The sequence below is a fragment of the Drosophila melanogaster genome, chromosome X, assembly GCF_000001215.4.
Source record: "Drosophila melanogaster chromosome X".
NCBI classification, from domain to species: Eukaryota; Metazoa; Arthropoda; class Insecta; order Diptera; family Drosophilidae; genus Drosophila; species Drosophila melanogaster.
The window spans coordinates 20,244,126-20,263,377 of record NC_004354.4 but is presented as its reverse complement, the minus strand read 5'-3'; the positions used below and the strand labels follow the sequence as shown (position 1 = coordinate 20,263,377).

Sequence of the window (19,252 nt, the reverse complement as noted above, 5' to 3'; positions counted from 1 at the left end):
GGTCCCTTAAAAAGGCGACCATGACCACATGGCAGGTGGGATGGTGGGTGGCTACTTTTGCACCAAAAAATGGCAGAAGGACAAGTGCCAAGTGGGCGGCATTCGCATTCGCATTCGCATTCGGGCCCCCGATTGTTGCATATTGAAAATTTGCTGCAAAATTGATTTAACGGCATTTCTGTGGATGCAAAATGCAAAGCATTTTGAATGACCATTGATCACACCGAAGCGGAAATACTGGTGAAGAGGAAAGGGTTGAAATTGCTTTGGCATTTGAAAAACTATCCATTCCGTCATCGTTTCGCTACTGTCTGATGTTTCCTAGATGGGTAGCTATATAACAAATGTTATTCCTATCCGCATTATGCACGACTTAATACGTTCAATTGTTTAGAATATGAACTCATACATATGGTGGCTTATTTGAGTAGAACCCCCCTCAAATTAGATCAATATTATCGGCGTGAAGTGTGTGGTGGTTTTGGTAGTGATTGTAATTTGATTTTGCAGCTGTGCGCGCCGTCAATCTTAAACAAGAATCCAAACAAAATTGGGTATGTTGACTTAATCAGTTTTTGCTCGGAAAACGCATGAATATTGCAAACCACTGGACCGCATCAAATAGCGCGTACAAAGCGCAAAATGCGATCGGATTGTTTCCTTCGCTGCACACACTGGTAAAAAAAAAAAAGATATTCATTGCGACCAGTATAGGATAACGCACTAAAATGTTCATACTTCGCAATTAATATAAATTCAATTTAGAATGAATGTGAGAAAGTTGTAGATGTTTGGATTGGCACTAAGCGACACATTCTTCTTCAAGATGCCCCAAAATGCAAAGTACATGTTCCTCACATTTAACATGAGTATATTTGGCCAAAACTCGCTTGCCAAATCCCAGTGTACGTGGCCCAAACGCTCGACCAGACACAGCTGTAAACAGTGCTGATGCAATTGCATTTCCGCCCCCAGACTTCAATACCATCATCGGATTCCCAGGACGGATTCCCCCAGCTGCATTCACATCCACACCCACACGCACATCCACGTCCATTGCCGTGGCCATCATCCGTACCGTTTTAATCAATTATAATTGCTACCATTTTTGATTAGTTGGCACCTGCCTCAATCATCGGCAGCGTCCGAAATGGTCAGAATCGTTTTGGTCAACCGTGCACACAGCAACGGATGTTGGTTTTCGTTGGGCCGCTCGGTTCTGAATCGGATTCCATGAAAATCCGTAGTGGCCCCGAGTGGCGGCACTGGGTGTCTTGGTGATGCTTATGGTGGATGGGTGTCGAATGCACCGACAAGGATTTTGGGGGACGAGAAGGAGCGGCTGGCAAACATTTTACGTAATTGCGCACATATTTAAATTGCGTTCCATATTGCACAATACATCAAATTATGGCCCAAAGTAAAGTAAATCTGACACACGGACGGACGGACGGACACGGACGGACGGACAGAAGGACCGAGGACCTAAGGCCAGTTAATAAGTAAGCCGGAGCATTTATCCGGGCTGCCCGTGTCCGTTTTCCATTCGGTCTTTGTCTCTTTGCTCATGGCAATGCATGCATTTTCCATGAGATTTTTCGGGCGAAATATTCCGCACGGAGAATGCGAGCTGCACTGTAATTTATTTAGATTGCCTTGGCAAATATTTATGCACGTCGTTCCATTGACTTCTAAATCAATTGCAGCCACCGGGGAGTCCGCAACTCGCTCCACGCAACTGGCCCTAATTAATAAAGACAAATTTCCCGGGAGCGATTCTTGAATGGAACTATCCAACTATCCAACCAAGTATCCGCCTATTCTGCACAGTTCAAAGGTAATCGCCTGACCTGACTGCCCATCTGGATTAGACTCCTCGCATTACGGCAAAGTGTCCTTGAGTTTTAGCCGCCATTCCCGGCCGCATCCCACATCCTTGGCCATGGCTGGTTAGGTTTGCAACTGATTTGATTCCATCTTGGGCAATTTTCCCAGCTGGGCGTGCTGCCACGCCTACAGCTAAGCGCTCCATGACAAAGAGAACGGCTTAAAAAGCACTCCTGCTCCGCAAAAAGTCCTTTGACTTATTGACACACACAGGCGGGGTCGCAAATCTAGCAAATCTATGAGATTTTAGAATCGAAAAATTATAATAAATGCTAAAACTCTATTCAAGTTTTCCACAAAATTGTAGTATTTTGGGCATACTTTTGATTAAATAGGTAAAAAAATAAATGGTTCATTTTTTCAAAAACATAAGCTTAACCTAAAATGTTGGACTTAAATCATTTTATAGACTTGTATAAAACATTACCAAATTATTACCAAAAAAAAAAAAAAAAATTTCATAAAACTTATCATAACGAGTGCATTTTATTTTACAATTTATAATTGATTTAACAATTATATTTGCATCGATTATATTATTATTTTATTTCACTATCAAGATTAAAAGCACTTGCAGTCATTGCTGTATTTGTGTTAAATGCTTTTTCGAGTGTAGCTACTCCATTAATTATGTTTGCAGTATGTTTGATCGGTGGCTTAGTGTGATGACCTCAGTTGTGGACGACAGTATTGCGGCGTTGTGTGTGTACACAAAAAATATTTCACAGGCAATTTCACAGCACCCCGCCCCCCCCCCCACACACACACATGCACACACCAACACACACCAACACACACCAACAAACGCCCACACAAGCGTCTTCGCCTTGGTCCTGTGGTCCTGGGACATTCACTATATTGCATACACAAGCTGCAATAAAAAATTCAGCCCACGTCCCGAGCACTTATTGATACGTGAGCATAGATGACACACAATCTCGCACACACAATGGATAAGCAGCGCATACATATGCATAAGGTCCTTTTCGCAGTTGGAGGCGCCCAAGGATATCGCCCCAGCCGAACAGAACAGAGCACACAGAACAAAAGGACAGAACAGAAGGCGTGCCAGCCACTGGGACAATAATAAGTGACCATGAGAAATGGACAGGAGTCGCGACATCGATTGCCAAGGCGATTCGATCAATGTCGGGCAGATGAATCAATTTGTGGCCAGCAAATCAAAGGGTATCCAACCAACTGAGAGTCAGGATAGAAAGCAGCAAGGATATCTGGAAATTGTCTTTAAAGTGAAAGTATTCGCTGGATGCTGACTGCATAGATGTGTACAATCAAGTCTCTACCATTAATCGAATGCATTCGATAATAGAGTGTTCCGATTATGCATTCATATTTTATCGCATCCTTGTCGAAGCAAAGGAAGAGTAGTCTATTGCATACCCTAACTGTCTGTTCAATTCAGGTTTGTCCAGGTCCTTTATTGCCCAATCAACGTGTCAGTTTCTGCCGATTCCACCTTTTTCCGCTACAAGGAAGCTTAGTTCCTTGAAAATCATGTCGATGTCATCGATGTATTCAGGATCAGGATGTTTATCAAAGACGACCTCGGTTGTAGAGGAAGACGTCTCTGAGGACTGCGAACCCTACGTCTGGTTGGTAAAATCAAATCTACTCTACGGGTATGAAAAGAAAACAATCCTGCAGGGTCATCTACCCATCTACCACGCCAGATGATCTTTAATTATTAGAAAGATTCAATTGACACTTGTAATATTTTATACCCGAATTTGGAAGTAAAAAGTAAATGCAAAAAAAGGAAATTTTATAATTAAAGCTCCATTTCAGGAATGCTCATAATATATTTTTGCGTCAACACTTAGACCATTTGATAATACATTGATATTTTGCGAATAGATTAACAGAAATCGCATATACTACGTGTACTGCAAATATAGCTTTGCTTGTAGTAGATCGAGGATTAAACATAAGAGGCGAACGAATAAACGCCTTTTAACTTTCCTCGCGTGGGCAATCCGCCTTTCCATGTCATTTAATTTTTCCTCGAGGCGCTGAAACGCTTCGCTGATGTGTTCTTCCTCAGCCTCTGAGGACTGCGAACCCTCCTTCGATCCACTCGACTGCTCAGGATCCTCTGTCATCAAGACCTCGTTGCTTCCAATTGGATTTGCTTTCGCGTTCGATTTCTCTGGCATTTTTGAATTCCGTTGAGCACTGGAATTGGTTTCTCAGTCAAGTAGTGAAACGAAAGTGAACTAAATATTCCGGCAAAACGAAATATTATGACAAATGGAAGCATAGCCAACTTGATCGAAAATCAATTTGAATTTGAAAATGTTTCCTTTTATATCAGAACAGCTCAACATTGTTGCCATATCTCAGTTAAAAGGCGAATTTTTCTAGCTTGGAAGGTAATCCTGATCAAAAGAAGAGAGAATGCAATAGTCAAGTTCACCGACTATTAGATACCCGTTACTCAGATAGTGTGAATAGTGGGAAATCGATAGATATTGGGGAATAAAATGAAAAAAAACTTAAAAATTGTTCAAAAGTGTGGGCGTGGCCGGTTTGGCGCCTTTAGGGCATTAGAGTTACATATTTACAAAACGAATAAAATTGTAAAAAAATATATGTACATATCTGTAATCTCAACCATCTAGCATTTATAGTTCCTAAAATCTCGACGTTCATACGGACAGTCGGACAAACGGACATGGCCAGATTGACTTGGCTATTGATCCTGAACAAGAATATATATATTTTATATAGTCGGAAAGGCTACCTTCCGCCTGTTACATACTTTTCAATGAATCTAGTGTACGTACCCTTTTACTCTGCACTTAACGGGTATAATTATAAAAAAAGTATACAATATAATTTCGAAACTGCGGTATTGCGGTATTTTTAATTTTATTTTTAAGAACATTGCCGAAGTGCATTGTTTAAAGCATACTGTTGTGCAAGCTTTCAAGTGATTTCAAATCACTAGAGACTTCCATGGCCATAAAGGGGAAACATGGGGCTAGCACACACAGAGTGGAGCATTTTGGTAAGGCCACTTTGCGACATTTTAATTTAAATGCTAATCAGTTGCCAATAGACAAAAAAGAGCGAACCTATCCCACCTCGAGTGCAGTTCATGTTCCACGAGCCGGCTGCACAATGTGTGCCTGGGTGTGTGCAAAAATTGCAACTCATTTGGAAGTGGGTGGCCCGGCTGGATGGGCTGGATAACCTGGATGGGCACAACAGCAACAGCGCTGCAATTTGTATTTAAAATGTCGGCCATTGTGGATTAGCTGAGACAGAGGAGCACCCAGCTCCCAGGAACCAACATTCAACACCCAGCAGCACGTCAAACAGGAGGCACTGGAAGAAAAACATAGTTCATCAGATAACAGCCATTAAGTAACTAAAAAAAAACGGAAAAATTGATAAAAAGGAAAGTACTTTTTAGAATTTTCAAGTATGTTTATATCTAATATTTAATACTCTAATAAAATTATTATCTTGATTATGGTGTTATCTTCTTGATTCGTTTTCTTATGTATTGATATGTATATTATTATTATTATATTATACTAGTAAACAGCTTCCACTTTAAATTAAAAACGAACTTGATTAAGTGTGTATACTATCGAACAACTTAAAATTCAAAGAAAATTTGATTAGTGAGCTTTCCTTCAATAAAGTGTACATGAATAGCGAAAACGCGTATTTTTCCCAGTGTACCTAGTCACCTGAAGCCCTCTGTTGTCGCTGTTTGGGCGCCGTGTCGTCATTATCATCTGCATTTGCATTTTCGGCCTGCTCACCGACGGCTTGTTGGGTAAATATTGCCATTTTATGCAGCGTCCACGAGATGCCATCGAAGGAGCCGGCACTTTGGCTATAAAAACAAATTGGACGGGGTCGGGGGTGGCGCAAGGCCGCGACAACTGTTTAAACAGAAGGATAGCAAAAGGTTGTCACCGGAAATTGAGTTAATTCGGTGGATATTAATTTGAATCTAATCGATAACGATTGACACGAATCGAATGCCCTCGACCAAAAGCTGATTGATGCGGCACGTTGGCCAGCTAATCAGTGCTGCCGCTTAATTAGCTATAGAATAGCTATTCTACTACTACTTATGCCATATATGTGGCTGTATTATTATTAATCAACAATCATTCTATATTTGATGCATAAGAGTGGGATTGCACGCTAATTGACAGTTCGTTTTTAGGTCAGTCATGTTTAACTACTACTTGCGCTACATTATGATGTAGCGAAGCAAATAGCCAAAAGTAGTAACACAGGGCTATAAAATAGCTTATTTGACAGCACAACATCTGATTGTTGTTGAGTTCGTTTTTGTTTTTGTTTTTCGTTTTCGTTTCAGTTTAGTTTACGCTCCCCTGTTTATTTGCGAGCCATCGCTCATTCCGCCCGCAACGCCAGCCCCGCCCCCTGCGCTCCGCAGCCCCCACCAATGGACGTTCGGATTAAGTGCAACAGCGAGGAGCCAGAGTCTCCGGAGCAGAAGATCCTGGCGAGCAGCCAGCGCCTGCTGCAGTTCACCAACTGCCGCCTTGTACGCGACCACCGGATCATCCACGACGATCTGTGGGTTCGCGACGGTCGGATCGTGAACCCAGAGCCTGTGTTCTTCGACGAGCGGACCAAGGCCCACTGTCGCATCGACTGCGGGGGCGCCATCATCGCGCCCGGCTACATCGACCTCCAGATCAATGGTGAGCCCTGAGAAGCGCGCGCGACCCCATCTCCCCGCTGCACTGTGAAAAACGTATGACATCATGTCTCTGAGCTCTCAATTGAAAGAAACCATATGGAATCCACATTGTGTGCAGTAGATTAAGAGATTAGTTTTAGGATCTACACATTTCGTTTTGGGGCTCTGCAGATTGCAGAAATCTACATATGTATGCAAGTGCATCGCATTCCATAACTATTATATCTATTATCGGTATATAGATATATATGTTAAATTTATAGTTCCACGATCAAAAATTTAAACTTGCAAAAAAGAAACGGCAGCTAGCGGTGGTCGTTAAACCCGATCCCACTTCCACTTTCATCATGTTTCCTATTAGAACACCATGTTGATGGGTTCAATTCCGCACCACTCGGCCTGGAATCCCACTAATTGGCACTTTCGCCGCGCTCCAATCAGCCGCCAAGGTCATCCGTTCTGTTTACCCGTTGACAAAGCGGCAAGCCGCAATATGGAGCACTCGTAATCGGAGCGATTTAATCTTATCGTGACTTCGCAGGCCCCAAGCTGCTGAGCTCGACCGCAAGTGGGCTACAGTGGGCACTTGCAGCGATGACCCACTGTGGTCAAACTAAGTCGCGATAAGCGACCTCTTTGTCTTCGGAAGACAATGGCTAATCGTGCCATGGAGATAATCCGTGGTGTCAGAAACATAATCCAATCCAAAGATGGCTGATTAACCCGAGTTCACATTCTCCACAGGTGGCTATGGCGTGGACTTCTCGTACGACACGGAGACCATCGAGGAGGGCGTGGCCACGGTGGCACGCGGCCTGGTCAAGAGCGGAGTCACCTCCTTCTGTCCCACGCTGGTGACCTCGCCCAGCGACAGCTACCACACCATCCTGCCGCGCATTCCCGCAGAGGTTCCCAAGGGCGCCGGCATACTGGGCATCCATGCGGAGGGTCCGTTTATCAATCCGCAGAAAAAGGGCGCGCATCCGGAGCACTGCATCCAGACCATTGATAAGGTGGGAGACCAGTTTTCATTGCTGATACCCTGATATCCAACATCTGCAGAGAGATCATTCAAATGTAACCTTTCGTTTGCCTCGCTTGAAGGGACTCAGCACGCTGAAGGAGACGTACGGCTCGCTGGAACGCATTAAAATCATCACCCTGGCGCCGGAGAAGGTCACCGACCCGGAGGTGATTGGCCAGCTGGTGGAGCGTGGCATCACCGTGGCCCTGGGCCACTCGATGGCCTCGCTAAGCGACGGAGAGAGGGCCGTGCAGCAGGGCGCCACGCTGATCACGCATCTGTTCAACGCCATGCTGCCGTTCCATCACCGCGATCCCGGCCTGGTGGGACTGCTGGCCTCGGACGCAGTGCCGCACGGTAGGACCGTGTACTTCGGCATCATCTCGGACGGAGTGCACACTCATCCGGCGGCACTGAGGATCGCCTACCGCACGCATCCGCAGGGCCTGATCCTGGTGACGGACGCCATATCGGCGCTGGGCCTCGAGGAGGGTGTCCACCACATCGGACAGCTGCCGCTGCAGGTTAAGCAGGGCAAGGCGTTCATCGCAGGCACAGAGACGCTGTGCGGCAGCATCGCCCCGATGGACGAGTGCGTGCGGATCTTCCAGAAGGCGACCGGTGAGTGCGAGATCCCCGCTAGAATTCGCATTAATTACTCCGTTTTGCAGACTGCTCCGTGGTCTATGCCATCGAGGCGGCCACCTTGCATCCAGCACAGTGCCTGAAGATCGAAAAGCAGAAGGGCACCCTGGACTTTGGCTCGGACGCGGACTTCGTTCTCCTGGACGACCAGCTCCGGGTGCTATCCACCTGGATCGCTGGCGTATGTGTTCATAGGACTGTCAAGTAGCGCATCGAATGTGCAACTGTTGCAATTGTTTTTATTTACCTGATGCAGGATGCAGGATTCTACACCGAAGATTCTCCAAATAAATTGTTAAACTTATACATTCCAATTGAAGGAGCTTGAGATTCTTGTGAGTGCAGCCAAGGATGTTCAAATGAATTGTTTAACGATGATTGTTTGCCATTTGAAATAAGGAATCACTCACTGGTTTATATGACATGGTTTAGGTTGTTCTTTATATTTTAATCGGTAAATCATTTGGTGTGGACAACTAAACTAAATCCATATACAGTTACAAATAATAGGTTTACACGACAAAAAAAAAAGAGTAGAATAAAATTACAAGGAGACGGGAGGCGAGCGCTAGGTGGTGCGTTCGGTTTGGGGCGCTCCTCCCTTGCGGATGCGAATGCAAATGCGAATGCTACATTGATGGCGTGCACCGTCCTTACATACAAGCATGGAGATATATACGCGCGCACACCCAAGCCCCCTTAAGTGTACACAGATACATACATATATATTATATATAAATTGGGTGTGCGGGCGCGAATGCACATAAAAACGATGCGATATACGGTGTGTAATTTCATATATGTATATATATATATAAATATATATTTATATCTAAATATCTATATATATATATATATATATATATATATATATATATATATATATATATATATATATATGCACAGGCAATAATCAAAAACGATTTCGGAACACCTCGATCTCGAAACTCCCTATGGAACTGCAACTCTGGCCGAGGATCTGGCTTGAAAGCTTGAGTGGCCAGGACGCAGAGCAGGGCGTACATCACCACCCGCCCCATCGAACTCCTCGCTGGCTTGGCTTGGCGTCGACATAGAAAGCGAAAGCAAGCTAAGTAGGTATAGGCTATATACTACTATCCGATGTATAATATGTATAGGTGTTATTTATATCTAGGCTGAAACGCAAAACAAAAACGAAACACTAAGTGGGGCGGCTGGGGAGTGCGAGTGGTGGCGAACGAGCGAGCGAGCGAGCGATCGAATGACTGAGTACAGGAATCGTAAGACTATATGTGTATCAAAAGTACGTTACAAAAGTTGCTTATGTCTGCGTCAGCGACATCAGCGCTATCATTATCGTTTCTTGTGGCTGGACAGTGGCTGGAGCTGATCCTCGTTATCCGATCCACGTTAGTCAACCGATCGAGTGCGGCATGGATATGCAGATCCTTGCGTCCACGTTGTGTGGGCGTTAACTAACGTGGCCCATGCCCGACCACCATCCATCGTTCGGAGTTTTGTAAAGTTGCTTCCAAATGTTCGTATTACAATATCTGTTGCTTGTTGTTAAACTTTAGGTAGGTTGTTTCTGTTGCTTGTTCCATTTTGCGTATCCTCGTAATAAGTAAGTTTCCTACGTGCGAATGACCCCGGCTCTATTGCTTTGTTTTTTGCTTCGTCCGTGCGGAGCGGTTTCAGAAACCGGTCCCCACTGCTTTCGGTTCGATTCGATTCGTTTCGTTCCATTCCAATTCAATCTAGTCCAGTTTAATCCAATCCAATCCGTACTTCGCCGCCTTCCCCACGCACAGCTGAGCACAAACCGGGCCAAACCACGCCCCGTTCGCCTAGAACGCCGCTTTTTACGCGCAGCACTTGCTGTAGCCCGGCGCCTTCTCCTGGTTCCGGCGATCGATAATCACGCGCTCCTGATTCTCCGCCGACTCGCGTCCTGATGTCTTGTCCAGAATGGCCTCGGCCAGCTCGCAGAAGGCCCGCTCGATGTTTATGTTCGACTTGGCGGATGTTTCCATAAACCGAATGCCATGTTCACGGGCAATCTAAAAAACGTGGGCAGAGATGGGGAAGGGGAGCAAGTTATTGGCTTTGTAAACAAATTGATCAAACAGACGTGGGGCGTGTGCGATCATTGAGTAACAATCATAATAAATAACCAGAATAGTTCTAACATAAATTGTATGCCTCCGGAAATTTTCCCTTGCATTCATTACCACGGACATACTATAGCACCTAAATAGTTTCGTCTTGATTGTCAGAGAACGAATATATTCGCTGTGTTCAATTTGCAAACTTATCTTAAAAAATCAAAACAATAGGAAACTATTAAGGGGCATGGAATTCGCTTGTAAAAAACAGTTGGCTTTGAAAGCTAAACACACTAATATATGATCGATTTCCGAACTCAACTCCTATGGCAGAAGAGCTTAACGATCTAACTACGACTATATTTCCTAATCTCTGACAGTGATTGCTGTTGTGGGGGCACTCTGTGGATGAGGGATGCTCACCGCTTCGCCGCGCTCCTTGTTGACCACCCTCTTGTCCGTCATATCGCACTTGTTGCCGAGGATCATCTTCTCCACATCCTCGTTGGCGTGCTAAAACAAAAAAAAAAGAAGAAGATTTCAGACTTTAGAAAAGGCCATTACTCGCAGGGGAAACACCTACCTCGTCTATATTCCGTAACCATTTGACTATGTTCTCGAAACTCTTCTCGTTCGTTATGTCATAGACCAGCATTATGCCCATGGCGCCTCGATAGTACGAGGTGGTTATCGTGTGGAACCGCTCCTGGCCGGCGGTGTCCCATATTTGCAGCTTGATCTTCTTGCCGCGCAGCTCGACTGTTTTGATTTTGAAATCGATGCCTGAGAAAAACGGTTGAACGAGAAAGCAAATGTAGTGCGGAAAAACCAACGCAATTTGAGCCGAATGACGTCACGGCGGTGTTATCGATTACATTGGAATTGAATAAAATAAAGCAGTTCGACATTGATATCACGATGATTCATTACATTAGACGTATATGAAGCATTCATTCCAACCAAATGATCACACGTCTGTGTTACGTGTTGCGAACATGCAGTAGTTTAGTACGAAAAGTTCAAGTTCAGGGAGTTACATAGCCACATAGATGGCATATTTTGCTCACTTCTCCTCCGCTTTCCACTCCGCAGGCGATCGAAACAAGCAGTGCATAGGCCAGTCGATAAGGCAGTGCCACGCCCAGTCACACACCCACACACACGTATATATATCCTGGCTGTGCAGCTGACATGTGCGCGTGTGTGTGTGTGTGCGGTGCGGGTGGACAGATGCAAGTATGTGCGTACGGTCCCGTTACTCACCTATGGTCGATATGAACGTGGACGTGAATGCATCATCCGAGAACCGGAACAATATGCACGTCTTGCCCACTCCTGAATCACCGATCAGCAACAGTTTAAAGAGCAAATCGTAGGTTTTCTTTGCCATTTCCAAAACGCAACGGAACGCTCGCAGAACAAAGCACAAACACACGCGACACTCACACGCACGCAAACACACACACACACAAACGCACGGGCGCAGGTGACAAGAGATATTATTATTATTGAAGCGCCTGCCCTTTTTCGCTCTTTCTCTCGGTTATGGCCGCCTAAGCAATGATCCTGTATCTCGAGCTAGCTCTTTTTTCTCCGCGTGTCTTAAATGCGCCGAATTAATTAATATTTTCGCTTGAAATTGTTGCTATTAGAACTAGAGCTGGAACATGAATCGATATCTGTTCGATACCATCCATGCTCTCACCAGTGTGGCAACTTCGATGGTTTAATACAACTATCGACTGCTATGGAGTCACAGTTTTGAAATCACAGCTTAAAATCTAAAGAAAGATTTGAGTTTACTCTTGATAATACCTTAAATGCTTAAGTATTTTTGCTAGAAAGCTCATAACATGACTTTTAATTATTACGCCATTTGGCAGACCTCTGCTATCGGTACGACAGCCAATCGATAGGTAAGCACGCATTCAATTATCGGTATCGTAAAATAATAACAATTTCGCAAAATCCCAAACCGATTCGCAAAAAGGTGGATTATTCACACAAATCAGAGCGAACAACGTTTGGATTACAGTGATCCCAATCCCAGCCAATCCACCGCAGGCAATGGACATCGACTGGCAAAACGGCCTCACCGAGCTGAAGGATCGGGGCCAGTACCTGCTCCACTCGGAGAAGTGGGCCGACTGCCGCTTTCTGGTGGGTTCTTCGCCCACCCAGCGGCTCATTGCCGGCCACAAGCTGCTACTGGCCATGGCTTCGCCGGTGTTCGAGCGAATGTTCTATGGCAACCTGCCCGATAAGACGGACCCCATCGTCATTCCGGACGTGCAGCCGGAGGCGTTCGAGGCGATGCTGGAGTACATCTACACGGACCGCATCACCATTGGGTCCTTCGACAAGGCCTGCGAGCTGTGCTACGTGGCCAAGAAGTACATGCTGCCCCACGTGGTCACGCGCTGCACCCATTTCCTTTGGGCTGATCTTAGTCCGAAAAACGCGTGCCGGGCGTACGAGTTTGCCAAGCTGTTCGATGAGCCGCGCCTCATGCAAAGCAGCATGGATCTGATCGCGGCCAACACGCGCGAGGTTCTGTCCGATCCCAGCTTCCTGGACATCGAGGTCTCCACCCTGATGGCCATTCTTGACCAGAATCGCCTGAACATCGACTCCGAGCTGGATTTGTTCAACTGCCTGCTGAAGTTTGCCAGTGAGCGGGGCATCCTGAACGAGTCCGGCCAGGAAGAGACTGCTAGCGGAGGTCAGGTGCTGACCAAGGAATCGCCCGACAATGCTGCCGGCCATGTGCTGGTCGAAGAGATCAAGATGGAGCCCGATGTGGCGGCCATGGTGCAGCACATGCACCAGGACGACGAGGCTGACAGCTTCGAAACGGACGCTGGGATGGCTTCCACTTCCTCTGCGGCTGCCGCGGCTGCAGCTGCGCCCACGGCTGCCTCCCCGCCGCTGGACGTGGCTTCCGGCTCCGACGACCTGGTAATCATCGATAGCGACGCTTCGGCCGATGCCGCCGCCAACATGATTAACATCATGGACGCCCAGCGCACCATTCTCGATGGCGCCATGCTCAGGCAGGCGGTCAAAAAGATTCGCTTTCTCACCATGACGCCGCAGCAGTTCGCGGAGGGACCGGCCCGTTCCAAGCTGCTGCAGCAGCACGAGGCCCTCTCCATCCTGATTAAGATCTCCAGTCCCTCGCTCAACGATTGTCACATGCCCGAAGGCTTCTGCGTGTCGCGGAGCACGCGCAACTTCTACGAGTCGGGCCACCGACACGCCCAGAGAGAATTGTCCTCCTCGTATCGCACTGGAGCCGCTCCCTCGGGCGTCTGTTTCCCGGGACCGGGACCGGCAGTTCGCAGCGGAGGACCCTCCGGCGGCGGTATGATGATGGGCATTGCGCCCCGTTTCGGATCCGTGGGCACGGGATTCGGCTTCGCAGGCGAGGAATTGGTCATCCGCCCGCCGGAACCGGTGGGCGTCCCACCGGATGCCGCACCTGCGCCAGCACCACTGCGCTGCTTCGGCGAGGGCTACGAGAGCGGAGCGCCAGTCCCAGCGCCCGCCAATGATGATGATGGCGGCGATCGAGGCGCACCGGCGCCCGCTGGCGGCGCTGCAGCTGGAGGAGCTGGATCCGCAGCTGGAAATTCGCACAACGACATGGTGCGCGCGTACTGTATGCGCTCCCTTACCCGGCAATTTGACTTCCGCAACACCAGCGTCACGGATGCGGGCGTAACGTTCCAGGTGGACACCAACATTTGGATCCTGGGCGTCCAAGTGCCCACGCGCGTGCTGTGCGGCGAGCTGATGACTTCTGCCGGTTTTACGGAACGATACACCGAGGTGCTGTACGCCCACATCCAGGACATGCACGGCTCACGCATCACATACACGCACTGCACGGCACGCGTGCGTTACGATTCGCTGCTGGACATCACGTTCGATCGACCGGTGTACATATACCGAAACCAGATCTACAAGATCTACGTGGTGTTCAACAAGACCGGCTGGTATCCCATGTACTCCTGTGTGCCCGATGCCAACTGCAATCGCGTGAAGTTCATGTTCAACGTGGGCAACCCCACCGAATCGGTTCGCGACGGCCTTATCTACGCAATTATCTTCTCCACACCGCAGGACCATGGCCGTCACCTGGTCGACTGAATGCGGAGCAATATGAGTTCGTTAGTTTAGGTCTCCTTCCTTGTATTTCCGATGTGATAGTCTTTGGTTGGCGTCATTGGCCATGGAAATTATTTGATCTGTACGATTATATTTCCCCTTCTCCTAGTTCCAAAATGGGAACTAATTGTGCATAGTTTTTACATCACTTACCATGTGTGTGTGTATGGATTGTTTGTGTTCCTTATCTGTTTTGGATCGCCAAGCAAATGACTAGAAATGAACATCGCATTTCTGGTCAGCAATGGCTAATGCAACTGCAATTGTTGCATTATGTTTGTACAGGTTTATTGCCAAGTTCAATTTGTTCTGAAACGCTGTAGCCAATTATGCATTTCTTTTTTTTTGCATGCTTGATTTTAGCTGCCTAATGATAATGATTATCCAAACGTCCCTCTCAACGAACACCACTTAAATGTTTTTCTTCCAAAAGTAATATTTTTGAGCTTAGGTTTTGTAGAGCAACAAGCAAATATTTTAAGATTTACACAAGACTAAATTGGTATATTTCAATTTAATAAAACATATTTAATATATTTCCTAATGCCGTCGCGTGTCTCAATCCTAATTGTAAAGCTCTGGGCTATGATGGGTACGTCGTTTAAGAACCTTCCAAACCAAACTCCCACCAAGAATGGCTACTTTTTCGCCTTGATGTAATGTACAATAAATAAAATTAACTTTATTGCGATTCATATACAAAAGAGACCAAACAACAAAACAAGTTAATAATACAGAAAGAAGAGCAAGATACAGACGGTTGGTTGGTTAGAAAGCAAAAAGGTTAACAAGCTAACTGGGCTAGGACATTTTTTACAGTGCAGCGAAGGTGCGGAGATGAAGGGACGAAAGTAGTTGGTTAGTCGGAGCCTACAGTGCGCACTCGAAGCAGCGAACCAGTGTAAACCTAGGAGGGGGGGGTTGTCTGCAAAACAACATAACTCCAAATTTGCAGCCAGCAAGTACATACATATGTACATATGTATCTCCTTTAATTTGAACGTTCACATTATCGAGATTGCACTGTTGCAGTTTGTTTGTTCGTGTGCATGTACAGATCGCTCGGCGATCCCTACTTGCCGTAGTTGGCACAGCTGCCGCTGGCGTACTCCGGGTCCTCGCAGGTCAGCGTGTGCTCGTCGAAGACCTTGTCCTCGCCGCAGCTGATCAGGCGCGGATGGCCCTCCACGCAAGTGATCAGGCGGTGGCAGTCGCCGGCGACGGGGAACCGGGGGAAGGGCCAGAAGCGAGCGGCCACCGAGTTGGGGTCCACCTTGGTGGGGCACTTGAAGCCAACGACCGCTGGAATAGTTCGAGTTATTACAAATTTGTACGTGAATACACACTGTGCAACTGTTAGGAACGAAAAGGGGAATGGAATGGAGCACCGAATGGAAATCGCTTGCAAGTCTAACTTGATGTGTCCATAAGTGTCCAGTAGTCAGCTTTTGCTTTAGATCTCACCCTCGGGATTGCAGTGCTCCAGCAGCTGATCCGGCCAGTTGCAGCCATGGATCCTTTCGTCGTAGGCCAACCCGGCGTCGCAGTCCTGCTCGTGCGGCTCACCGTGGGCGCACTTGATGTAGGTGGTGGAGCAGTCCTTGGAGACAGCGTACAGACCGAACTGGTACTCGCAGGCCGGCGTGGAAATGGGAGTGGCTAGCGGGCGAGAAAGAATAACCGCTTTAGTTAGGGAATCCAGCACGATGGACCGACCAGCTGCTACTCACGATCCCACTGGCGGCCCTTGCAGTCCACCGCCCAGTTGTAGTTGCAGTGGTTGTGCACCGCGCCCTTGCCATCGAAGAGCAGTCCGTTCTCGCAGGTCTCCAGGGTCAGGGTGCCGTTGGTGCAGAGGAAGAACTGGTCGCAGTTCTCCGTGTGGGCGTACGCCTGCACGCCGTACTTCTCGGGGCACTCCGGGGATCCCACGGCCAGGGCATGTCCTGTAAATCGGACAGATGGCAATTGTGATAGTTGTGATAGTAGAACTATTTTTTTATGTTTGTAATCTATATATTGTACATATATCAGCCGTACAAGGAAGGTAATACGTACAATACAACAAACTCACTAAATGCATCACCTATTTCCCTATCCTTGAATTCATCAAAAAATTGTACTTATTTGCGCTGCACTTACAAGAGCTAGACCATTACATTCGCTTGTTTTTTTTTTCAGTGTAGAAGTGCTATAGGCACTTGCAAACGTAGCGATTGAACCGATGATTGTTTGAATCACTGTTGACCACTGTTCCCACCATTGTCAAACCCGAACCACAGTGGCGTCCACTTCCTTCCTGTCCGCCAATCGGCCTCCCCCTCCTCCTCCTCCACCGCCTCCGCCTCCGCCTTTTCACCTGCCCAACTGGTTTTGATGCAAGTGCAAGTGACGCCACAATCGCGACCACGACACTTTCGCGCATCTTCGCACCGCGTCTAGCAGCGATTCGAATCGCTTTGGAAATGGAAATGGAAATGGAGATGTGGCGATGGAGCTTTGGAGCTGGTGTGATGTAAGCCCGAAACGCCGATGCCATCGAGATCGGGCAACAGGTTGATGGTTGACTGTTGACTGCTGTCGTTGGTTAATGGGTAATGGTTAATGGCTAATGGCTAGTGACTAGTGGCTGACTAGCGAACTAACTGCTGTCTGCCTGCCTGTCTGCGCACAATTTTCTCGAAGTCGCCAACCGAAAACCAAAGGCAAACACGCAGCTAAATTGAAATCTGTGAAGATTTCCGGTATTTAAGTCAATAAGTTATGGATTAAATGTCATCGCTGCCTGATTCTTTTGTTCCTTATCTCAGAGGTTCAACTTGCTCCGATCATATTGCTCTATGATTTCAGCTTGCTATCTTATAGAAATCTTTGGAAACTTTAAGTACTCCATTGACCACAATGACCACCATGTTCATGTTCAACTAATAGAGATTTATAGGAGCATTGATGGTACTGCTTAAGGATCATGGTGGTGAATGAAGTGTTGAAGTTGTTGGTAGTTGGGAAACAGTCCTCTTGTGACACAAACGACATTGATGGCTTTTCGAAAAACGGGTGGCGATTAATTAGATATATCTATGGCGATAATCCGATGCGATCCGATGTGATCTATGCAACTACCTTTCTTATGGGCCGGTTGGAAACTGGTTGCCTTGGTTAACCCAGAACTAGATCGTATAATGCGAACGATATCGTACCTAATTGTCAACTGGTTTGACGGGCCCAAGTTCTACTTTTGTCAGGGTTTGGCATTTGTTTTATTTAGTTCATTAGCTTGCCGGATCGACTGGCCGATTTAAGATGTCTTACGTCTGATGTCTATATGCTATTATATGATATGATACATGTGTACATACATATGTACATATGCATGCCCAGTACCAAGATCGCTGCAGTGAGTCAGTGGTGGAAACAAAAGCAAAAGTGATCGGCCGCATGATCTGCATGCCAAATCAGCCATGGTTATATGGCTATAGGGTACGGAGCAGTATAGATGTGGCTATAGATCGGCGGGCTCTACGATTAAGTGGAGCAGCAGCCTTCGGCTCGAGAAACCAGTAATTAAAATACATTTAGACTGGAGCTCGATTCGATTCGATTCGATTCGTTTTGATTCTAGAGGCGAGAACAAAAGAGCAGACCGTTAGATTCGAAGGGGCACTGCGATATATAGACGTTCGTACATAAATTATATACATATATCGCATTTGGACACTCCACGCGATTGCAGTGGAATTTTTGAAAGTAAAAGCTCCGTTTTCGAGGCGCAAACACGCGAGTAATTGAAAGGTTGTGCTAATTGCGAGCGGGAGTGGCAATCGTTTCATCGAATCGCTATCCCAAGGCCCTCTAGAGCATTATGTTTTGGTACTGGTAATACTTGCAATAGCAGCCATAGTTGTTGCACACTTACCACAGGCAATCCAGGCCAGGATCAGGACGCTGCACACTTGGAATCGCTGCATGTTTGGTGCCTGACATATAAAAACACATATGCGATATAAACAAATTATTTATGAATTAGGCGGAAATGCATGGGTGGTATTAAGTAGTGAAAAAGCACAAGCAAGGCACACACACGCACCGTAAAAAAAATATATATATATTCAAATGCGCGCAAAAAGTGGAATGGAGAAACTTGAAACTTCCGCTCCAAGATTGTACGTTTTAACGGTTACGCGTTCCAAACTCAACTGAAAAGATTTGTACCGCGCTCCAAGAAGAAGAAGAAGAAGCGGCCGAGCTGCGACTGCGCAGCGTTGACTCGCCAGCAAAGCCAAAGAGCCAAAAAAAAAACAAAAAAACAAAAAAAAGGCAAAATACAGTAGAAACGTGGTCGAAAAACCGAACATAACTGAAACCAAACCGAATCAAAAACAAAAAACCACACAAACGACACCACAGTTTTGCAAAACTTCGCTTTTTTCGTTTTTTTTTTCGATACCGCTTTGCCTTTGATTTTTTTTTTGGGGGCGGCAAAGGTGGGCGGTGGGTGGTGCTGTGTGTTGTCACAGCTGGCATTGTTGTTGCATTGTTGCATTGTTGCATTGTTGCTGGCTGGTGTTTAATGCAAAACGGGATTTGGGATTGCCAGTGCTGCCAATCCATCCAGATTCCAGCCACATCTTACGCTCTTAATTGCACATAACAGCCGCAATTTGGGAATATATGTTTGATACCAAACCATATACCAAATGTTATATCGCTCGAATCCATTTTCTC

The 19,252-nt window shown here is 46.6% G+C and overlaps 5 protein-coding genes across 9 annotated transcripts, besides 1 other annotated feature; 2 read left to right on the top strand and 3 right to left on the bottom strand.

Moving 5' to 3' along the window:
* Positions 1-3,721: 3,721 nt before the first annotated feature.
* CG42577 (uncharacterized protein) lies at positions 3,722-4,139 on the bottom strand. Its single transcript, NM_001169335.2, has one exon. It carries the CDS (start codon positions 4,059-4,061, stop codon positions 3,783-3,785), a length of 279 nt encoding a protein of 92 aa, NP_001162806.1. The 5' UTR covers positions 4,062-4,139; the 3' UTR covers positions 3,722-3,782.
* Positions 4,140-4,287: 148 nt separating this feature from the next.
* Positions 4,288-4,683: a mobile genetic element.
* Positions 4,684-6,178: 1,495 nt separating this feature from the next.
* Positions 6,179-8,686, top strand: CG17065 (uncharacterized protein). Of its 3 annotated transcripts, none has more exons than NM_001298559.1 (4): positions 6,179-6,602; positions 7,346-7,614; positions 7,706-8,246; positions 8,297-8,686. In NM_001298559.1, exons 1-4 carry the CDS (start codon positions 6,341-6,343, stop codon positions 8,476-8,478), a joined length of 1,254 nt encoding a protein of 417 aa, NP_001285488.1. In that variant the 5' UTR covers positions 6,179-6,340; the 3' UTR covers positions 8,479-8,686. The 3 variants fall into 3 exon arrangements, with proteins under 3 accessions (NP_001285488.1, NP_608380.1, NP_001162805.1); NM_134536.3 differs by having other exon boundaries at positions 6,247-6,602; NM_001169334.1 differs by having other exon boundaries at positions 6,247-6,602; positions 7,664-8,246.
* Positions 8,687-12,040, bottom strand: Rab10. Its single transcript, NM_078695.4, has 4 exons — positions 11,621-12,040; positions 10,941-11,140; positions 10,781-10,870; positions 8,687-10,312 (listed from the first exon to the last, which is right to left on the bottom strand). Exons 1-4 carry the CDS (start codon positions 11,745-11,747, stop codon positions 10,115-10,117), a joined length of 615 nt encoding a protein of 204 aa, NP_523419.1. The 5' UTR covers positions 11,748-12,040; the 3' UTR covers positions 8,687-10,114.
* Positions 12,041-12,284: 244 nt separating this feature from the next.
* On the top strand, positions 12,285-15,069 carry CG17068 (uncharacterized protein). Its single transcript, NM_134535.3, has one exon. It carries the CDS (start codon positions 12,425-12,427, stop codon positions 14,507-14,509), a length of 2,085 nt encoding a protein of 694 aa, NP_608379.1. The 5' UTR covers positions 12,285-12,424; the 3' UTR covers positions 14,510-15,069.
* Positions 15,070-15,174: 105 nt separating this feature from the next.
* Peritrophin-A (Peritrophin A) lies at positions 15,175-18,731 on the bottom strand. 3 transcript variants are annotated; one of them, NM_078694.3, is made up of 5 exons: positions 18,615-18,731; positions 18,444-18,504; positions 16,258-16,473; positions 15,992-16,186; positions 15,181-15,829 (listed from the first exon to the last, which is right to left on the bottom strand). In NM_078694.3, exons 2-5 carry the CDS (start codon positions 18,493-18,495, stop codon positions 15,600-15,602), a joined length of 693 nt encoding a protein of 230 aa, NP_523418.1. In that variant the 5' UTR covers positions 18,496-18,504; positions 18,615-18,731; the 3' UTR covers positions 15,181-15,599. The 3 variants fall into 3 exon arrangements, with proteins under 3 accessions (NP_001245779.1, NP_523418.1, NP_728324.1); NM_001258850.2 differs by having other exon boundaries at positions 15,175-16,186; NM_167694.2 differs by having other exon boundaries at positions 18,444-18,731.
* Positions 18,732-19,252: the final 521 nt, after the last annotated feature.

What these genes read in the sequence shown, in the direction of transcription:
- Peritrophin-A (NM_167694.2), bottom strand. Translation starts at nt 18,495, where the DNA reads ATGCAGCGATTCCAAGTGTGCAGCGTCCTGATCCTGGCCTGGATTGCC. An exon ending in CAAGGGCCGCCAGTGGGATC is followed by an intron (nt 16,187 to 16,257) that starts GTGAGTAGCAGC and finishes CTCGCCCGCTAG; the next exon opens with CCACTCCCATTTCCACGCCG. An exon ending in GGAGCACTGCAATCCCGAGG is followed by an intron (nt 15,830 to 15,991) that starts GTGAGATCTAAA and finishes GAACTATTCCAG; the next exon opens with CGGTCGTTGGCTTCAAGTGC.
- CG42577 (NM_001169335.2), bottom strand. Translation starts at nt 4,061, where the DNA reads ATGCCAGAGAAATCGAACGCGAAAGCAAATCCAATTGGAAGCAACGAG.
- Rab10 (NM_078695.4), bottom strand. Translation starts at nt 11,747, where the DNA reads ATGGCAAAGAAAACCTACGATTTGCTCTTTAAACTGTTGCTGATCGGT. An exon ending in GGTTACGGAATATAGACGAG is followed by an intron (nt 10,871 to 10,940) that starts GTAGGTGTTTCC and finishes TTTTTGTTTTAG; the next exon opens with CACGCCAACGAGGATGTGGA. An exon ending in ACAAGGAGCGCGGCGAAGCG is followed by an intron (nt 10,313 to 10,780) that starts GTGAGCATCCCT and finishes CACGTTTTTTAG; the next exon opens with ATTGCCCGTGAACATGGCAT.
- CG17068 (NM_134535.3), top strand. Translation starts at nt 12,425, where the DNA reads ATGGACATCGACTGGCAAAACGGCCTCACCGAGCTGAAGGATCGGGGC.
- CG17065 (NM_001169334.1), top strand. Translation starts at nt 6,341, where the DNA reads ATGGACGTTCGGATTAAGTGCAACAGCGAGGAGCCAGAGTCTCCGGAG. An exon ending in GCATCCAGACCATTGATAAG is followed by an intron (nt 7,615 to 7,663) that starts GTGGGAGACCAG and finishes CAACATCTGCAG; the next exon opens with AGAGATCATTCAAATGTAAC. An exon ending in GATCTTCCAGAAGGCGACCG is followed by an intron (nt 8,247 to 8,296) that starts GTGAGTGCGAGA and finishes TCCGTTTTGCAG; the next exon opens with ACTGCTCCGTGGTCTATGCC.